At 41.7% G+C, this 20554-nt stretch overlaps 1 protein-coding gene and 1 long non-coding RNA gene across 2 annotated transcripts in view; one reads left to right on the plus strand and one right to left on the minus strand.

Moving 5' to 3' along the window:
- The window catches only part of Prkg1 (protein kinase cGMP-dependent 1), a 1181731-nt gene extending 1167403 nt beyond the window's left edge, over positions 1 to 14328 (minus strand). The window contains exon 1 of the mRNA XM_042262603.2: positions 13904 to 14328. Coding sequence (XP_042118537.1) covers positions 13904 to 14169 — 266 coding nt within the window. The 5' untranslated portion in view covers positions 14170 to 14328. The remainder of the gene's footprint in view (positions 1 to 13903) is intronic.
- On the plus strand, positions 14288 to 15902 carry LOC143271859 (uncharacterized). Its single transcript, XR_013049139.1, has 2 exons — positions 14288 to 14414; positions 15249 to 15902. It is a non-coding gene; the product is annotated as an uncharacterized LOC143271859 (long non-coding RNA).
- The last annotated feature ends 4652 nt before the right edge of the window (positions 15903 to 20554 follow it).

Genomic DNA, 20554 nt, shown 5'->3' on the forward strand with positions numbered 1-20554 from the left:
GAGTGTGAAATGTGTGCAGAGAAACAAACTCTTCCATGGATGGGAATGAAAATCAAGTAAGTCCTAAATATGGCCAATGCCAGAGAGCCATCTGTGACTCCCAAAATGACTTCTAAAACAGGGTCAGAAGTATTCCAGTGAGCAGAAGTAGATCCAAGTGTGGGCTGAGAAATATGGAAAGAATACACATGGGTCCATTCCTGGCACAGAGTTAAAAGCACCTTACATATCTGACCAATGAGGTCGGAGAGAGCAAACAGTAACAGTGAGAGCTGCATTTCCTGAATGACGACACTGTACAAGTCACTGAGCTAAATCCTTCACATGCATGAGTTCACTGGAGCCTGTCAACAGCCATGGAAGGTTTCTTAACAGCTTAGGAGGCTGAGACTTCCAATGTGTGTGTGTGTGTGTGTGTGTGTGTGTGTGTGTGTGTGTGTGTGTGTGTGTGTGTGTTTTGTATGACAACATGAGACAGAGCACAGAACATCTCTTGATCTCCAAAATGCTTCATATGTCTTTCTACGTATTAACTGACCAGACTGACCTGGGAGAAATAAAATCTAGAATAATACTTGTTCACATGGAAAAACTCAAATATAATTAAAAAAACAAACAAACAAAAAACAAGTCTCTAACAGCAAACAGGCTCTGGGAACTCCCACGGGCACAGCTTAATGTGAACTAGAGATATGGATTCACCCAGGAATATTCAGGGACAGCATTCTTCCTCGCGGCTGTCAGATATGGAGACAGGGATCCACTGTGCTATGGGGATGTCTGCAAGGCCCCTCAGTCCTCTCTCCAAGGATGCAATGCAAACGGCAAAGCAAGGCATGTGCGCACGGAGAAAGTGAGAGGGCAGGAGGACAGAGCTGAAAAATAAGGAACCAAGCACGAAAGGCCATGTACAACTGTCCACAGTGTCGCCATAGTCAGGTCCCAGCTCTGCAGGACACCCACTGACAGCAACCCTTCCAACACTTCCATGTCCTTTCCTGAATCTGCCCCAAGTGGTCCACTCAGAGTCCCTGTCTTTCCATTCATTACCCCTCATGAACAATGTGTGGTGATGCTTTCCTTAAGCCTGGCATCTTCAAGAAGCAGCTTCCCTAAGAAACTCAGATGAAGAATCTTCTACATCTCTGCAGTGGGGTTGGGGGTGGAGGGGGGTCCATCTGGGTGATGGATCAACAGTCCATGTCATTTGTGTCATATGTTAGGGTTTACATGTGAATAGAACATGGTTACAGCACCTAGCCTTGCCATTTCTACTTGTCCTGTTTCATTTTACTCACACCCCCTGTTGCTTGTTCCAGTCACTGTTTACATTTAAGACACATTCCAAAGGGGGTGTTATATGGTACATAAGGGACTCGGGTGTAACTCCAGTTCCAGTCGCTAACAATCATCTGTGGTTAGCAAATTCAGAATCTTTCAGAACCTCTGGGTCTTTGATTTGTTTGTTAGAACTATTTTGTTTTGTTAATAAAAAAGATTTCCTAAAATCCTTTCCAAGCAGGAGCTTCTAGAAGGCGCTTGTTGGGAAACCTCAGTCCCTGTGAAGGTTTTATTACTAAACTGCTAGAGATTTCACTGAGAGCTTTATGCCCATCATCTTCCAGCAGCCCTCAAACAGCCCTAGTGCAGCATTTGTGTGCAAAGCTTAGAGGAAACAAGCTTAGATACAAAGGTGACAAAATGAACCTCAAGGAGATGAAGTAATTTGTCTAAAATCACACAATCTGTATGTGAGAGAATTCCTCAAGTTTATGAACATCAAGACCATTAGTTTATTGATCACTGTTTATTCCTAGGTCAGGCTGAGTTAAATTTTCTCCTCTGTCTACCCTTCCAAAGTTTCTTTCTCCATTTAGTCTTAGGATTGGGCACAGGAGAAGACTCAGTGGGTGATGGCTAATGGCACTTGTCTCCAAGACTGTCAGCCTGAGCTCTAACGCTGGGACTCAAATGATAGAAGAGGAGAACAAACTCCTGAAAACTGTCCTCTACCCCTGCCCTGCACATGTGCACCATGGCACATGCGTGCTGACATATGACACACAAAATAAATAAATAAATAAATAAATAAATAAATAAATAAATAAGATGGGAAATTGAAGCTTATCATTGATTATATTTAATATTATTGGATTGAGATACAAATAAATGCTAGCAAACACACCTTTCAGCAAATCTAGTTCAATATCTCAACAATGACAGAGAGCTAGAGAGGAAGGGAGGGAGGGAGAGAGAGTCAGAGAGCAGAGAGAGAGAGAGAGAGAGAGAGAGAGAGAGAGAGAGAGAGAGAGAGAGAGAGAGAGAGAGAGAGAGGAAACGCTAATGCTAGCCTATAAAAAGTAAACTCCACTCTGTGACTCCAATACCATATATGTCCAAATCTTCCCACCAGTCTTCAAAAAAAAAATGTAGCTGAGAGTTGGAATTTGTTATTTTCCCAAGTGGGAGAACAAGTTCCTTAGAGTCCTTCAAGTATCACAATTTTATTCTGATACAAAGAAAAACAAATCCCTGTGCTTCCTGCAGAACGCCTTTGTTAAAAGAGCAGCAGATTTGCACGATTTCAGCCTTGCTTTCAAAGTCGTATCTTAGGGACTTTGGATTCTTTCTGAATTTATAAAAACACGCAGGAATGCATCAACACAATATGGATTTATGAATCTGAAAAGCAAAGGGACATGTAAGTGTTGCTTCAAGAGAAATGTGTTCTTGTAACTATAACTCAAGTAGAAAAATATGTCAGACCTTCCCCATGTTTCTACAGTGGTTAAATAACTGATGTCTTTTTAGAAAACTGTCTTAATGTGTAAAGGTTAAATTTGCTGATGCTACTACCATCGTGCCTATTTCTTTTGAATAGACAAAGATATAGATCGTTTCTCTCACACATCCAGTATACATATTCTCACGTGAATTTAAAGAGTTGAGCTGAAAATGTACACTTTTTTACTTCCTTGCCACTCTCACTTCTGGCATTCATCCCATCTATAAATAAATGGCCTTTCAAACGCTGTCTACAAGAGTATTAGTTCCTTCACTGCTACTGCTTACACCATCATCAACAACAGCAAAATAATCAGAAGGTCTCAACTGGGGCGAGGTATGTGGATAGGAGGGATAGTATATGGGTATTAGAAAGATTGATATAGACTGATCTGGCAAAAAGCCTAGATACTATAATTAATCACAAAAGGAATAGTTTACAAAGGAATGATTCTGCTTTAGAGAAACAAACAAACAAACCACAACTCCAAACCAGAGAGTTCTCTCTTTATATAAAGGTTTGCATAAACACATTTAAGTTCAACAGTGGCTCTCTACTGTAGGACAAGCAGGAGACTAAGGAGATTAACTGTGTACATTTCTAACGTCTGACAACCAGCATGCATTGTTTGTACAATTGAAGCAAGCAAGAAAACAGACAAATCCAAAGATTATAACCAACAGATTTGAGGTTGTAGCCTTTACCCTTAGTTATCGCGAAGGCGTGCTAAGATTCTTAGAATGGTAAGTATGACACAGCACTACACAAAAGGGATGTCATCTGTCCCGTAATTCCTTTAGTATCTGAATGGCCACAGTGTTGCCGGCCTGCCTTATCCTAAGTACACTGCCTTCCCATTATCCTGAAGACAGATAACCAGACACTTTCAAGACAGGATACCTCAAACCCTGCTGGTATACTTCAGGAATTTGCTTTGCAGAGATAACAAAATGAAAGATAGGGGTGGGGGTGGGTGTAAATGACTGTTCACTGCTTACTTAGCTGGGTACAGAAGGCTGGGTAATGTCTGCTAGACCCTGCCCACACCAGGAAGAAAGCCCTACATTGGATCCACACTTTATTCTCTCTGCTTGTTCAAAGTTTTTCTGTCACTACCCTAGGAACAATATAAACTACTGACCTAAGGAACATTTTGATATATTGACAGTTGCAAATGAGTTTATCATCTAACTCTAAAACACTTTTTACAAGGGCAGTTTGTTGTCAATTAGGGCATCAAAATGTGCATCATTTTAAAGTTTTGGGTTTTTATTATAATTATTATTATTGCTGGATGTTTAAAATCATCCAACACAGTACTGAGGAAGGAGGTCAATTTAAAAGACTAAATAGAAGCGTTAATTCTAAATAGAATTGTTTTTACCAACAGTACAACCTCCTTTGGCTATTATTAATTCTCACTAAGACAGACCAAAAAAAAAAAAAAGGCACATTTCTCCTAATTCTCTCGAGCCTTAATCACAAAAAATGCCAGCCCACAGCAAGACTACATCACATCCAGGCCCCTGGGGGGTTCACATGACAAGAGGTCATGGAGTGAATGAAATAGCCTTTTACAGGAAGGCTGAATGACGCTTTTCCAAGGGAATATTGATTCAAAAACTTACAGACCGCTAGACATGACCCACAATGCATCCTGCAGTGGCAGGCAGGCAAAATGATCCTCAGTTCTTTTATGCCCCAGACTGAGAAGCATTTTATACTTAGGACATCTCACAAAATATTTTGTTTCTTTTTTTTTGAAATGTTTAAACACCTGCATATATAAAAATCACATTAACTGAAGACCTCAAACTGTTTACTATATTGTTATTTAATTATATTATAGAATTATCGAGATGAACACGTGGATTTGAATTGCCTATTAAATGGTCTAAGTTTTCTTATAATAGCTTTCTCTTTGCTTTTCCATGAGGTGTGTGTGTGTGTGTGTGTGTGTGTGTGTGTGTGTGTGTGTGTGTGTGTGTTGAGAAATGGGGTCTATTTATCTCCTCACATATCCATATATTTTAGACCAGTCTTAATTGCCCATTATTTCTCCCCATCTCCACTCTCCATGAAATATGAACCCAGAGGTCGCCTCACAGGGGTAGGGGGTTAGACATTTCCTCCAGGTGTCATTAATGTTCAAAGAACTCTCCATGCAAGCTGTTCTGCTTGTTTGTCTCGTCTTCAAGACAAACACTGGAGAACAATTCACTCAGCGTTTTAAACACATTCCCTCAAATCACTACTGATTAGAAAAACAGAGGTCAATATGTGATCTGTCACACATTTTCCAAACTTGAGACCTATTATTAAGAAAGTTGTGTCCTAAAGAATACATTTTAATATTCACCTCAAGATCCTTATACACAGCTGGTGGGCGCCAACTATTAAATAGTATACTTCTGCTGCCATCTTGTGGCGAGAGTTGAAATAGCTCTTTTATTATCCTTTCCCTTTCCCGGGCCTTTTCTTACCTTTGTTTTCTGTTTCACAGCTTTTAAAGAGGTCCTTCCACTGAAACCTGAAGGCTTCCCTTTCTTATGTGGGTGAGCAGATGACCGGAAGCATTCTCCAGAATAAAGAATGGATTTTTCACATTTCTTTTCCTGCATCTAACACATCTCCTTTTTCACCGTAAATATCCAAGCTTACCCACCCTCCCAAACAAAAGCAAGTCCTAGAGGAATAGACCCAGCACTGTGGATCCAAACCAGAAAGCCAGATCCCCAGACCCAGGCTAGGGGGAAATAGGCGTCCACCCCCCGTTATGATTTCTGGGATTTTTATGATCAGCGGTAGAGTAAAAGTTATAAATCTGAAGGGAACTCAAATGTTTTTCTTGGGTCATGTTAATGTAACTCTTAACTAAACTGACTTAAAGAGTATATTTCATAAAAGCTAACAATTCTAATTCTGTGTCCTCGGTCCGATTACTCTGACACTATTGAAAGACAACTATGTCAAATATCTAAAGATGGGTACAGAGAGAATACAATTAGACAGAGTCCTCTAAAATATAGTATGAGCAAGCAAAACAACAAATATGAAAATGTTTCATTTCTTGTAGGGAAAAAAAAGACTTTAAAATAACATTTCCTAAATCTCTATGGGGCCATATCTATGCTATACACAATCTGCACTTCTCTACTTTAAAAAAATCTGTCAAGCCTCAAAACTCAGTTTATTTTAAGCAATGTAGCTCCACAACAGGGGTTCCATGCATTAGTCAAATGCTTTCTCCCAGTACTGATTAAATTCTAACTGTTAACATAAAGTAAGTTTGCTTGTACACATTTAGAAACGTTCCTGCATCACTGATAATATGAACAACACATCTTGTGGACACTGCTCTGAAATGTAAGTGCTAAGTTGAGCCTAGGGAATGTAACGCCTTTGTTTATAAATAAGAAGCTTAGCGAGTCACACAGTCAAGAAGCTGACTTTCCAGAACCCTTGATCAGATGAGGGGCTCTTAGACATTTTTCTTTCTTATGGTGACTCACAAGACAGATGATATCCCCATGTGCAACATACTCCCATGAAAAGACAAGACCATCTGTGGATTATGTGTAATTTCCTGCCATACATTTGTAAGCCTCCCCATCTAGGAAGCCAATTGGAATTCGAGTGAATGGCTTTCCCTAGGGAAATGCCTGGGAATGCACTCAGCCTTGTTTTTTAAGAAACAAATAATTCATGAATTTTGATTTTTTTTAAAAAGCTGTCATTTATTCATTTTAACCTTATAATCAATGAAATACATACCATTTTGTTGTGACACCACAATTGAAATCTGCTGTGGTAGGAGAGGATGCCAGGGTGAGGATTTTAGAGGCATTTTACTCTCTAAAAGGATTTTTCACTGAATATGAAGTGTTTTTACCCTGGGAGACACAAGGTTCTTTTACTACTTTTTAATATATTCAAGATATACCTTTTCTCTGAAAAGTAGTTCGTGGGAGGGAGAAGCATGGTAAATTGTGGGTTTTATTTGGTTGGAATTTTTCCTGTAAACAGACCTGGTTTCTACACAAGGGTTTACAGCCTAAGATATAAAAGAATTTTCTATTTTCGGAATTTCTGGCGCACGTAAACAAGTCCTTTGGTGACTGTGTAATACATGAAATGAGTTTCATCCACACTGTGCGGGCAATGAGAGGCATCAGGAAAAACACTAACATTTACCCAAAGGCTTTCGAGTTGCTTGTTAGACAATCATAGCACCATATCGTTGAATAAACAGACCCAGGAATATTTGTGAAAGGCAAACATACAAATACTTTTAGGAATACTGAAGGGTTTTATAACAGTATTTTTGTAGCATTTTGAGGTCTGAGTGCTCGAAGGAAGACAAACCCAGGAACTTAAAATATATTTTGAAGCACTGGCTAAATTTGACTCTGTACAAAAGAGAGTCTTAATTTGCAACAAGTGTAATGGAGAATTTAGTACCTGTAGTTGCAGCATTTCTAGGACAATTTCAAAAGCCAAGCTAATTTCTACTAAAGTAATCACAGTATCTATTACGTACCTTACATTGGGCTGCTTTGCTTGTCTTTCAAATCAACACCAGTACAAAATCAGAACAGATACTTAGCCACCTTGACATCAATGTGTCATACTCATAAATAAAATCAACCCAAATTAAATACCGGGATAACAAATTAACTACTAATGATGAATTCCCGAGAATAAATCAAATAAATATGCACCAAGGAAAGAATGAACATACAACCAGTGCTTTGGACCAGACAAATTTCAGATATACTTTTGAAACTTTTTAGTCAATATGAATTTTTTATTGTGTGCTTTCCTAAGACAGTCTAGGTTTCTATTCTATTCACCCACAAAAACGATATAAAAATGCTTATAATGCATTAAGCATAGGATGTACCAAAGTTTGTGCTCTGTGCATAATCTCTAGTAGTTTCTGTGGGGAAGACAAACCATTCCACAAAAGGAATCTGTTGTTCCAGAATGAAAATATTAAAACAAGAAGGAGAGTTCTACCAGTCATCTCTCCTAAATCCACTTAAAAGATTTTAAAGACATACTAGTTTCTCATTGAACAGGTATTTTAAGGCCTTGTGAATCTTCACTATAAATAATTATTTTTAAAATTTATGAAACTCAAATTACACATACACACGTGCACACATGCACAGATCTGAGGACATAAACAGGTCTTAAAGTACAGTAATCTTTTTGAACAAGTACTCTTTATGTCTCTGTTCTGAGACTTTTGCAGGCAGATAAGCCTGGTAGGACTCAAAGATGTCAAGCAGAAGCTAGAAACACAGATCCAAAAGAGAGTCCCACGACTCAGGAAGAGTCAAGAACAAAGACGGGTGAGAAAATAGAGCACAGAGTAAAGGAAGGGTGACAAGCACCGATTCTCGGGTCTGGTGCTGGGGGACAGCATAGGAATACATGCCCAACAGCATGCAGAAGCAACTGAGAATCTACAAGATACCGTGAACTGCTGTATAACAACAGATGTAAAAAGGAAGCCATCTTTTCTATAAGAACTTATTTGAGATAACCTAGACAAGCTTTATAATAATAACTACTACATTAAATGTAAATCAGAAATGGAATCAAATGGTAATTTGGTATATGTCTGCATGCACATGTACTCTGTACATCTATGTGTATGTAGATACATGTGTGTGTGTCTGTATGTGTGCATATGTGCTTTTCATTTTCTTTTCTTTTTCTCCTTTTCTCATCAGTGAACGAACAGCACAACACACCAGCAAAGCTAGAGTCAAGGTCAATATTCCTTTCTGACAATTCCCAAGCTTCTGAACTTTCACTTTTGTGAAACAGGATATGCTGTCCCTGGTTTATCTCAGAGCTCACAGTAACTTCCAAAACCTACAAGAAACCTTGATAATGTCTGGCTATGAACCCTGATAAGAAAATTCTCAATGGGAAAGAAAAATAATTATTCATACCCTGTGCAGCTGTGAAATCACCTGAAAATCTTATCAAAAGAAAAGATGCAGTGCATTCTCAGAGTCTCTGCACAGCAATGTCAAGAGCCCACTAGGAAACGGGCCTCAGTTAGGAAGGAGGAAGAGGAAAGGACATCTTTTTTTTTTATTTTTCAGGTCTGGTGAAAATTGCTTTGTGAGGGTCAAATTTCTAATGGATACATGGTTGAATCTAAGTATTTGACCTCTGTTTATATTAGTGATTCAAATGTACAGAAACTCCTGCCACAGCAGTCCACCTGGGAAATATTCTTGGTTCCAGAGCTGAGCTCAAAGAAATGTCTCTTAAACAAATATAAATTAACAACATGCCACGGATATCAATTTAGCATCTCTGGTACAGATGCACAACCAAGAAACCTGCATTGTCCTTCTGTTTCTATTTCTGAGATGCTTTCAAAAGCACATCCACGAGGAATTGCTCAGTTTTCTCACCACTAATCCAGGGAACGACCCCTCCCATGCACAGTTTGGGCTGAAAGTCCATGTGACATGCTAATCTTCAGACCTGTCCTTTTCAATGGCATGTGGCAAGATATAAGGGTGTTCGTCAGCTGTCCTGCCGAAAAATCTTGCCCCATGCCATTAGCTTGCCTTCTCTTAAATTCCTGCCCAAAATACTGTCCATCTGAGTCAACTAAATCAATGTTCTCACCCCAAAGCTGTTGTGAGACTATTACAATGTTAATCAGAAAGATATTCAAAAGTTAATATATTGATCATTCACTTTAATTATAGGTATGTTAAGATGTGAAAGGATTAGCACATGCCACCCTTCCCCCACCTAGTAAATGCAAAGAGAGTCCAAAGGAGGCAAAAGCAATTCTAATGCCTTTCACAATGTTATTATTCATCATCCCTGCCTGGAATATGACACTGAGCTACAGAAGCCAGGAGAAGAGGAAGGTGATAGATTGCTAAGTAACCATCCTACAAGAGCAGGGCTGCCTGTGGACTTCCCAGTTAAACAGGCCTATGCAATGTCCATAAGATGGCTGTAAGAGTCCACTGGTCCCTTTCTAATGAGGTCAATTTAGCTCATGGCAGGTCCTTTCCACCCAGTGAGAAACGCTCACTGGTTACTGAGATTGAACCAGGCCTGGTCTGTGGCTTACAGTACATCTCTGATGCAGACTCGGAGAACTAAAAGGTTTGGGTTTGTAACTGGTTGTGGTGGCACTGAGCTGGGAGTTTATAAGCAAGTCCCTAGATCTGAAGCCTCATATTCCTTCCCTGAGCCATGCAGGCACCCTTTGGGTATGTCATGGGGGAATGGTGACCTGCTGCAGGAGGCACTGTTCCTAGCACAGTGTTGAGACAGGAAAAGTAGCTGTCTTTATTCTTGTTCTTTCATTGTTTCACAACTCTATGTGTTTGCAGTATGAACAATGGGAAAGTAACTGCTGTTAGGCCCAGATTACAGCCAGAGCACACTTTATTGAAGCTGTTTAGACCAAAACGAGGCCAAATTACAACTGAATTGGATCAGAGATGCAAAAGGCAAGGGTTTTCTGGGACATCCGGTCCAAGGCATCTTTGTCCCATGGAAGTTTGAGTTCCAGCTGATCAACTGGATCATAGGAAGCAAAGGATTCAAGACAAAAATAGCTCCAGCCACTTTGGAATACTGTCTGCTCTTATTCTGGGAACGAGTTAATATTGATTCTAGCCCATGTTCAAGCTAATTTAAAACTTGTGTGTAGTCCCCTGAGTATACACTAGTTAATGAGGCAGCCAAAATAAGGAACTTATAAGTGTATGAAAATTTTGGGGAAAAAAATTGAGAGAAATTGGAAATTCTGGATGTGAAATCTATGCATAAAGGGAATCCAGTTCAGAGGAATCTATGGGAAATACTTGGAGTTCTTTGGCAAGAAGAAAGTATTTAAAACATAAATTTGAAATATCGTCGCCATCATCTGAAAGAGCCTGCAGTTTTCAATGCTAATCGCTTGATCCCCACAGAGCATTTCTTAAGGGGTCTGTAGATGAGAACTGCAATAAGTCAGATGTTTTCTTTTTAAACATGATCATCAGACTGTACACTTGATACTTATGCTTGAGAGCTTAGATCTTCCTCTTCCCTGGTATAATTTTCATCTAAGCATTCCTTAGATACTTGGATCATTCTTAATGGGGAACAAGCATTATATCCTCTGTGGACACATGGAAATATGGATAATTGGATGGAGTTGATTACAGCAGTAGATAATTTCTCCCATTTCCTTCCACTACAATAAAAGCTTAAGATATGTTTTGCCACCTACTATGTAAATTATTTTTAGATTACAGACTCTCTCTAAAGCATAAATTTATAGGAAAATCTTCTTGTAGTTCTCCTTCCCAAAAACATCCTAATTCAAACTAAATTATTTTCTTTTTAGTATAAAGCTGGAGTATCCTAATAACATTTGAAATGAACCTCATTACTAAGAGCTATAATTCAAATGATAATTGAACATTAGCTTTGCGATAAAGCATTCTGTTTCAGTCACAGTATGTCACTGGAGATGGACTATCTGCTTCCTAAACTAAAACACCTAAGATACAGGAAGTATTCTTTTATTCTGAAAGCATCATGTTTGATATTAACCCTCATAATTTAGAAATGCCTTTCTAAGTGTTTATCCTCTTAGCTAAACCAAGGAGTGTCTTGCAGTTGAAAATTTAGTACTGTCTCTTTAAGTGAGTGCCTAATTCCAATGGATATTATGCCCATATATTATACCTGTCAAAATTCTTTAAATGCTAATGAGTCACCTTACTGAAAATAAACTGCATGCTTCCTTTTGAAAACTTGAAAGTACGCACAAGTGGGAAAACGTTTACCTCGGTTCAGTGTAAATCAGGACAGAGAGGAAGTAGAAAGTACTCCAGACACTTGTTCAAGACACAAATAAATGTGCCCCTAATCTCTATTATACATGAGGCACTCTTGAGATGAAAGTTCCTACTTCAATAAGAAAACGCTGGGGTGGGAGTGGGGGAGGGGTCAAAAGGGGAGATATTTTATACGAGATGTAAGCCATTTCCTCTGCATAAATACAAAAACTTCACATTCTTTGAGAATGCGTGCCAGGGGGAGCGGGGTGGGGGCGGGGGGGCGGGAGTCTCTGTAAGCTGGCGCCTGGAGAGCAGGCTCTGGGAAAGCGGGTTTTCTCCAGTCCTCCTCTCCAGACCCCGGTGAGAATTTCCTCTCTGCTCTGAAGCAGTACTGTTACTCTAAGAGGCACAGCCCAGACACGAAATCTGAAATTTCAAAAATGCGATAAAGCTCCAACCGGCAGCCCTGGGAGGCAAGCAGCTGCCTGGTGACCGCTGATGAAGTGGCTTCTTAAGGAGGTGGGCAGATTGATTCCAGCTGCTGAGCGCCGGGCAGGGCAGCGGCCGCGGAATGCACAGCCGGGCGGCGGAGGCAAGACTGCAGCGGCTTCCCAACCTAGGGCCAGGCCAAAGACTAACTCTGCAGTTTCAGCCCAAGTGGGAGGGGAGTGGCCTCGTTCAGGGCAATAGGAACTTCCAAGGCAGGCTGAGCCAAAAGGTACCAGCAGTCACTTCAAAAGTGGAAGGTGACTCGGTGTATCTGATAGCTGTCTGAGATCCGTGTTCAGAAGAGCCTGCAAGTGGTATTCTTCCCTTCAGGGGATTCCTGTTTGGTTATTCCCACCCACTCCCAGCTCTGGGTCTTCTGACAGCTTGGGAGCCCCCCCCCCCCCCGCCCGCGTTGTCCGTTTTGCCTGCCCACGTTGTGATCAATACTCTAGGGATTCGGTACAGTACAGTGGAGGTGCAGGGCCCTTGGGGGCCTTGCAACTGGCCCAGAGGGGACCTATGGTAAGTCTTGCTCTTTAGAAGAGCTAGCCTCAAAGCAAGAGGGCTAAGTGTGTCTCTGTGTGTGTGTGGGGGGGGGGGTGTAGTAGTCCCCCGAGGGCCCCAAAGTCAGACACCAAGTGATCTAAGAGAGGGAAAGGGTAAGAGGTAGGCGGGCATGAAGGCACGCCTAATGGAATATTCAATATCCTGAGAAAGGCACTTTCGGCCCTGCACTTCCAGAGACTAAAAGCCAGTAATGGGCTTTGGAGTCTGCGCTTCCTCTCCCTAATGTCCACAGGGCTTTAACGCTGCAACCGATCGATCAGCCTTCTCCGCGAAGGCGGCGGCATGGAGTGCAAAATCTTCCTACTGTGGCCCAAATCCACCCAGCCTCCTCTGAACACCCCCGAAGAAGCCACACAACTTTGAAATGGAAGAATTTGGCTCTTAAAAATGCCAGGGAGGAAGAAAAGGGAGAAGCGAGGTGGCGCCCAGAGAAAGCACTCGCCTTCCCTCCCTACCCCAACTTTTCCAAGAAGGGATTGAAATTGAAGCAAACAGACGCCTGTCCCCCTTGCACTGGGTTGCCCCACGTGCAAGGTGACCCAACCTCCACCAAGCTCAGGGCGACAAAGAGTGGCACTTGTGGAAGCGGCAGAAGTAGAGCTAATGAGTACCCAGAGGTGGGGTTTCTGGGCCTTCTCTTGATGACATCACAGCTCCCCTGAAAGTGACCCTGTGAATAACCCTTCCCTCCCAATCCCTTGCCGGAGGCTGGATCTATGGGGTGGAGCCCAGCCCCCGGTCCGCACCAACCCGGCCAGAGCCCTCTTGGCAAAGCTCACTGTATCCCGACAGACTCTGTCCCTAAACTGAACTCGACCTCAGCCAGCCTCAGGTCACTCCGAGGCCTGGGTCCAGGGATGGCCTCTGGGAAATTCTCCAGGCCCAAGGACGGTCAGGGTTCAGTCCCTGTGTGGACGCCCCGAGGAGAGGCAGCAGCCCGCGCCGTCGAGCGCAGGGTAGCAAACTTTCCGAGGTCCTTCTCCCCACCCCCACGCCACAGGGGCGCGTCTCCGCGAAGAGCTCGCCTTTCCCAGCCCGCCGGAGACAACCACAGCACGTGATGCGCAGAAACAAAAATAAACACTTCCCCTTCCCGGACCGCCACGGCGAGCAGGGGGCGCCCTGCGCTAGCCCGGAGCCGCAGCCCCCACCCCACCCCCTTCCCCGGCCCCGAGCGCAGTCCCCACGGGCGCCGGGAGAGAGTGGCCCCTGCCCCGCGACGCCCTGCGCCTACCTCTCGGATTTGGTGAACTTCCGGAACGCCTGGCGCAGGTCGTGGAAGGACCTGTAAGTCTGCGGCTCCGCGGAGATGCCCTGTGCCCGGGTGGTCCGCGGGCCGATGTGGGTGGAGGGCACCGGCAGCACCGACTGGCATTTGTGGAGCTTCCTCTTCAGCTCCTGGATTTCTTCCTCCTTCTCTGACAGCCGCTTCTCCAGCTCTTTGATCCTCTCCTCCTTGAGCATGAGAATCTTCGCAAAGTCTTCCTCCAGTTCGCTCATTTTTTTTTTATGGTGAAGCCAGATCCCCCTTCTCGAAACTTTTCCTCCCGCGGCGCGCGGGCGACGGGGACGGCAGAGGAGCGCAGCGACCAGGGTCTGGGGCGCTCAGCCCGGAGCACTGAGTGCGGCCCCGCTCCTGCGATCGCTTCTGCTGAATGGACTAGAAGCTCCGAGGGGAGGATGAGGCGTCTAAAAGGAAGCAGAGGAGAGGCAGAGTGCTAATCCCTAGCGTCTCTGGGGAATAGGTGATTATCTTTCATTGAGAAACCAATTAGAGTCGCCCTTCCTCCCCTGAGACCCCCCCTCCCTCGTCCCCCTTTCCCAGTCGCTTGGTGAGAGTAGCGAGCGCGCCACCCCACCGAGAGCCTGGTTTCTACGGAGGGTTGGACCAGAGAGCCTGTGCTCACTCCATCACAGTCACTCTTCTAGGCTATATGGTACCAAAAGAAGGGAGTGGGATGGGGTGCTTTATGACACTTGATCCTTGAAATAGCAACAATTACCATGTGATCTCTCGAGGATGACGCAGTGCTTGTAACTGGATCCTGAGAGAGAGAGAGAGAGAGAGAGAGAGAGAGAGAGAGAGAGAGAGAGAGAGAGAGAGAGAGAGAGAGAGAGAATGTGTGTGTGTGTGTGTGTGTGTGTGAGTGAGAGAGAGAGAGACATTTCATAAATATTAAATTGCCTTTAGACAACCTAAAGAACCTAAAGAAACCTATCTTTCATTTCGCCATTTCCTTCTTTTCCGCTCTGCACGCCTGGATGTGGTCATGAGAGAAAGCGCATGTGTGTGCATCACTCCTCACTGTCAAGTACTGAGGTCGAGACCTTCACTAATAAGAATGACCAACAGGGCAACAGCAATGATAGCAATTCCGAGTTTGAGTAGCGCATAACTTTACTGGAAATTGTGGACTAAAACAATTGGAGGGAAAGCTGGATGAGCATATCATGATAAGCCAAGTGTTTAGGGAAAATTGAAAGGCCGCGCATTGATTGTGAACAGTTTAAAGTCTGGATTTTATTTCATCTGCTCCAGTTAAATATTGTATGTTGAGCACCCAAATATCATCTTTCAGGGCTCTGAAGCGGCTTCTGCAGCTGCTCAACTGCTGCCTCACGCTCCCAGTGAGTTTGGGAACTGCAACTGTATTCATCTTTGTTTCTCCCTTATCTGTGCACCCCTCATCCGGCCAGTGCTGACGGAATTATTACAGACTTTGATCCCGAGTATTTAGTAATTACTACATTTTAAAGATATCTGTTGTACACCACAGAAAGCATGTTTTTTTTGTTTGTTTGTTTGTTTTTGTTTTTTCGAGACAGGGTTTCTCTGTGTAGTTTTGCGCCTTTCCTGGAGCTCACTTGGTAGCCCAGGCTGGCCTCGAACTCACAGCGATCCGCCTGGCTCTGCCTCCCGAGTGCTGGGATTAAAGGCGTGCGCCACCACTGCCCGGCAGAAAGCATGTTTTATAAAAAGAAAAAATCATTGTTTTCCATTTATTTAGTGAATGGGGTGGGACATTCTTTCAGGTAATGAACAAGTTAACAAATTTTAGTAGATGCAACTAAAATCCAGAGTTTCTCTTTCCTAGTAATCACTTTCCTTTAAAAAGAAAAATAGTGTGTGACTTTTACTTACAAAAAATAAGTAAGTATACTACCTGGTCTGAAACAATACATAAAAGGAAAGCAATCATATGCTTTGGCTTTTAAATAAACCCTAAAATACATTTTCTTTTGGAAATTCTTCTGTTACCTAGTGCTAGCTTTCCTCACCTGACTACATTAGATTAGAACTATTAAGCACACATCTAGGTTTCTTAAGGAAAGCAGATACCTCCACCCAGACTCAGTTGTCTGTGGTTACTTTCTGCATCACCACTATGTGTGAAAACGGAATCTGCTACAATCCTTTTTAGAAATACTCAAAATAATGGGTAATTTTAAAAATATACCCCATGGCGGGGGGAACCTCTATCATGTTTAAAAGCCTAGGGCACACTTTCAACATTACTTACTGAAAAATCAAAATAGTTTCCTAAAGATTCTTGAGAACTCTCCCCATATCTTATTCTGTCAGCAACAAAGACAATTTTTAAGGGCTTCTTCTGCCTATTAAAGGGACCATTTAAGCCAGGATGCTACATGTATGTCAGAACTCTAAACCCACCACTTCCTAAATTAAACTAATTTTTAAGTGAGTCACTTTTAACTTAAATAATGTTTGGTGCCTGCTTGGGAAAAAAATCTTGTTCATTAGTTTAAAAATATGTAATTTAGATCACAAGGAAAGTCTGATAAGCTGACCTCACCCAAAGACCTTATATTATAAAGGAGGAAGATGAAAGGCTGAAGGCCAACTCCAAGTCCAGGGCAGTATGGAAGTCCCACTTCAAGGCTGTGATGTCATGATATTGGTTACTCTGCCATTCTGGTTCCAGCTTCAAAGCTGAAAACCTAGACATGGTGGGATTCCAGCAATCCAGCTGTGAGGTGTAGCATTACCCTTGTTTCTTCTAAATCTGTAGCGGTACTTCGGTTGGAGCAAAAGTAGTAATGAAACTTTTTTTAATTAAAGGTCAAGGTCGCCATCTAGTGCCCTTAAAAAAAATTACTAAAAACAATCTTAGTCACAATGAAGTTGATTTCCTTAAATACCTATAGCAATGTTTTCATGTTCTGTGGTCAAGAAAAATAGAAAATGTGAAGAAGGTTGTATTAAAGAAAAAAACTCTTTCAGGCACTGGATAATGATAACAAAGATGCTGAACATTTTTAAAGTTTATTATTATTGTTTTTTTTTTGAGACAGGGTTTCTCTATGTAGCCCTGGCTGTTCTGGAACTCACTCTGTAGACCAGGCTGGCTTTGAACTCACAGATCTGCCTGCTCCTGCCTCCTGACTGTCGGGATTAAAGGTGTGCACCACCAGTGCCCAGCTCTTATTTTTTAATTTGTGTCTGTGTGTCTGTGTGTCTGTGTGTAGGTATGTGTGCATGTGTGTGGGTACCTAAGGAGCCTAAAAAGTGCGTTGGGTTCCATGGAGCTGGAGTTACAGGTGGTTGTGAGCCAATGGACACAAGTGCTGGGAACTGAACTCAGGTCCTCTGGAAGAGTAGTGGATACCAAATGTACTAAGAGATGAGCCATCTCTTTTAGCCTTCAGTATTTATAATACATGCCAGCACAGAGCTACTAATTTTAATCCCCGTAATGATTCTTAAAGCTAACTACTCTTACTCCATTCCATTTTAGAGACGGATTTACTAATGTTTACCCAGATTAGGTAATTTGCCTTGCTAGCATTGTCTAGATTTGCTGCAGTATATGAATCCCAGTGTAGCCTGCTTCTACGTGAAATACATAATGAGTTGGATGTACATGTCTCTATGAAGACTGAGAGAAACAAAGCTAAAATGACTTTGTTCCTGGGAACACACTGAGCTTAAAAATCTCATAATAAACCCAGAGAAGTCCCTAAGATCCAAGTTCTAACAAAGCTGTCTTACTGAAGTTGTTTTCCTTGTGATACTTTAAGACTACATTTTATAAACAATTCCAAAGGTTTTTATATAAAAAAGAATATCCACTGTCAAATGTTATGGTCCCCCCCTCCACTTTTTTTCTTTCATATAGAACACTTTCTAAAGAAACTAAAGTGTTACAGGCATCAGTAGTTCTCATGGGATTCCTATATTTTAGTCTAGGTCAACATCACAGGAGGCATTACTATCTATTTACAATTTTAAAAAGTAACTAAAGTGAATCTATTTTAGTGTCTCTATCTTCTAGAAAATACATCCAATGATAATATATCCACCACCACCACCCCCAAATATTCTATTAGTCTCAGTAGAAACAAATGATTGCTGTGCTTACTATTGAGTGGGCAGACCACTCATATTACCCCATCCCTGGAGTGACACAAATCTTGCCACATGTTGCAAAGGTCCAGACCAAAGAAAATGATCAAGTACAGGTTAGTGAATTCAGTAAGAATGGCCATATAAGACTAGAAATGGAGGCTGAGGAAGTGAAAATCAAGGCGGGGTCCAACCTTAGGAATGGGGTAGGATTCAATACACCATCTCTCTGTTTTCTATGCCGCTACATCAAAACACTTCCCACAGTGGTAGAAATAGCAGTATTTATGAAAGAATGCTATAACGCCATTGGTAAACTAAAATGAATACTAGATTCAAATCAAAAGATCCACATTCATGTTTCTGTTCAGTCATTGTTCAAACGGGGTGCTTAGGAAAGCCCCCTACATTCTCAGATTTACTCTCCTCATTTATAAAATGAGGAAGGACCAAGGGTCTTCTCCTCCTTACCTCCAACAGGACTATAAACATCCGCTCTCAGTATGTCTTTACAGATCATATTTATCCTACAACTTCCACAGGGTTTAAAACTTTGAGAGAAGGACAAGTTCAACTGTGTCTTGTCCCATAAGAAACAAAGCATTCTCTTTAGGCTATTAGAAGCTGAGGTTATATTCAGTTTATTATGTGTTGTATTGAATTTTTCCTTAAGCATTTTTTTTTACTTGAACCAGCCATGTTCTGGTGACCAAGAAGTGTGGCCATCCCTTACTCAGTGTATAAGATTATTAAGTCCAGACACACACCAACATCCTCATTAAAAACACATAGAGCATCATGATAGCAAATTAAATGTTGGCTTAGCTTTTAAACCTCCTAAATTTATCACATTACATTTATTGAATTCACATAAAGAATCACAATAGTTTTGCTTTTTTAAAAAAAATTCTCCACAGAAAAGTGTACTTAAATCATTTTCATATTGTGGTCTTATTATTGTAAACATAGTTACCTGTTCAGCTTCCTATAACAGAAGAGCCATCGCCTTCTTTATAGGATATATTGATGCATATGTTTTAAAAAATAAACCCTCTTATAAATTTTGCAATATGATACTTAAACAGGAAATCATGATACTCAATATATTGCAGATCTTAAATTCTATAGTTTACTAGTCTTGGACCTAGAATATGAAGGCAGGACTACCATGTAACTTTAAGCTATTTATTTTTTCTTCATGAGCTTCAAGAATCCAAACTATAAAGTATATATAGATACACTGAATGCTTTTTTACACCTATATCTTCAAGGTTATTTGTCATTTATCACTTAAACGTCTCATATGAATAAAGTGCCATGTTGTGTGTCCCCTGCTTTAATTCTCCTAAGAGGATACTCAAATGTTGGAGAGCCAAGGAGGTGGGGAACAACTATCAGTGGTTCTCAGCCTTCCTCATGCTGTGACCCTTTAATACAGTTCCTCATGCCGTGGTGACCCCCAACCATAAAATTATTTTCGTTGTTCATTTATAACTTTAATTTCGCTGTTGTTATGAATAATCAACATTTGATATGCAGGGTATCTGATATGCTAGCTCTGTGAAAGAGTCATTCAAACCACCACCACCACCACACACACACACACACACACACACACACACACACACACATACACACACACACACACACACACAAAGGGGTTGAGAACCACTGGCTTAGATGATGGTGGTAAAACTCATGCTCCCAAGATTTCCCCTCCATACCCCTGCTTCACACGTGCCATCTCTCAGTTGTTCAATTAAAAACTCATCTGCATATATGTTACCGTTGTGTAGCTTGGTCTTCTTGTGGGACTAACAGTGGGAACAAGGCCTGTCTCTGACTCTTCTGCTGGCTTTGGGGACCCTATTTCTCTAGATTAATTAATTAAAAATAATAATCAAAGCAAGGCTGTGAAGGGGTGTTAAAGCTATAATTGACATCACAAGTCTTTTGCCTAATAAGACAATTATTTGGGTGATCCTGATCTAATCCAGTTTCTCAAAGAAGGATTCCAGTGTGACTGGGAGTTGATTCAAAGTAAATTTTTCATTGTAAACTTTGAGGATAGAGCAGACACAGGGCGAGGAATGCAACAGAGAGCAAGGGCCTTCTATTCCACAAGGAAGTGCCTCCTGCCACAACCTCTTGAGCTGAGAAGAGGCTCTAGGCTCCCTGTGAGAATACATCAGAAATGACGACACTGGAATTTCATCCCTTTGAGGGGCCAAGCAAAGAACCCCGACATGCTGAACCCAGACTCCTCACTTCTAGACCTGTGAGACCATCAGTGGGTGCTAATTCAAGTCTCTACAATTTATGGTATTTCCTAGGTGATGAGATAAAACTACCAAAGGATTCAGCCATCATTTAACAAGAAAGTCCATTACAAATGTAAGAAGTGCTTTTTCCAGCCTTAGAGCCTGACTTCCCCCCAAAGCATCATTTTCTGTAGCACTATTTTATTTCAAATGGGTGCTTGAGTACATAAAATATTACCATAAATTATCAACTGATTAA

Source organism: Peromyscus maniculatus, chromosome 1 (assembly GCF_049852395.1).
Source record: "Peromyscus maniculatus bairdii isolate BWxNUB_F1_BW_parent chromosome 1, HU_Pman_BW_mat_3.1, whole genome shotgun sequence".
NCBI lineage: Eukaryota > Metazoa > Chordata > Mammalia > Rodentia > Cricetidae > Peromyscus > Peromyscus maniculatus.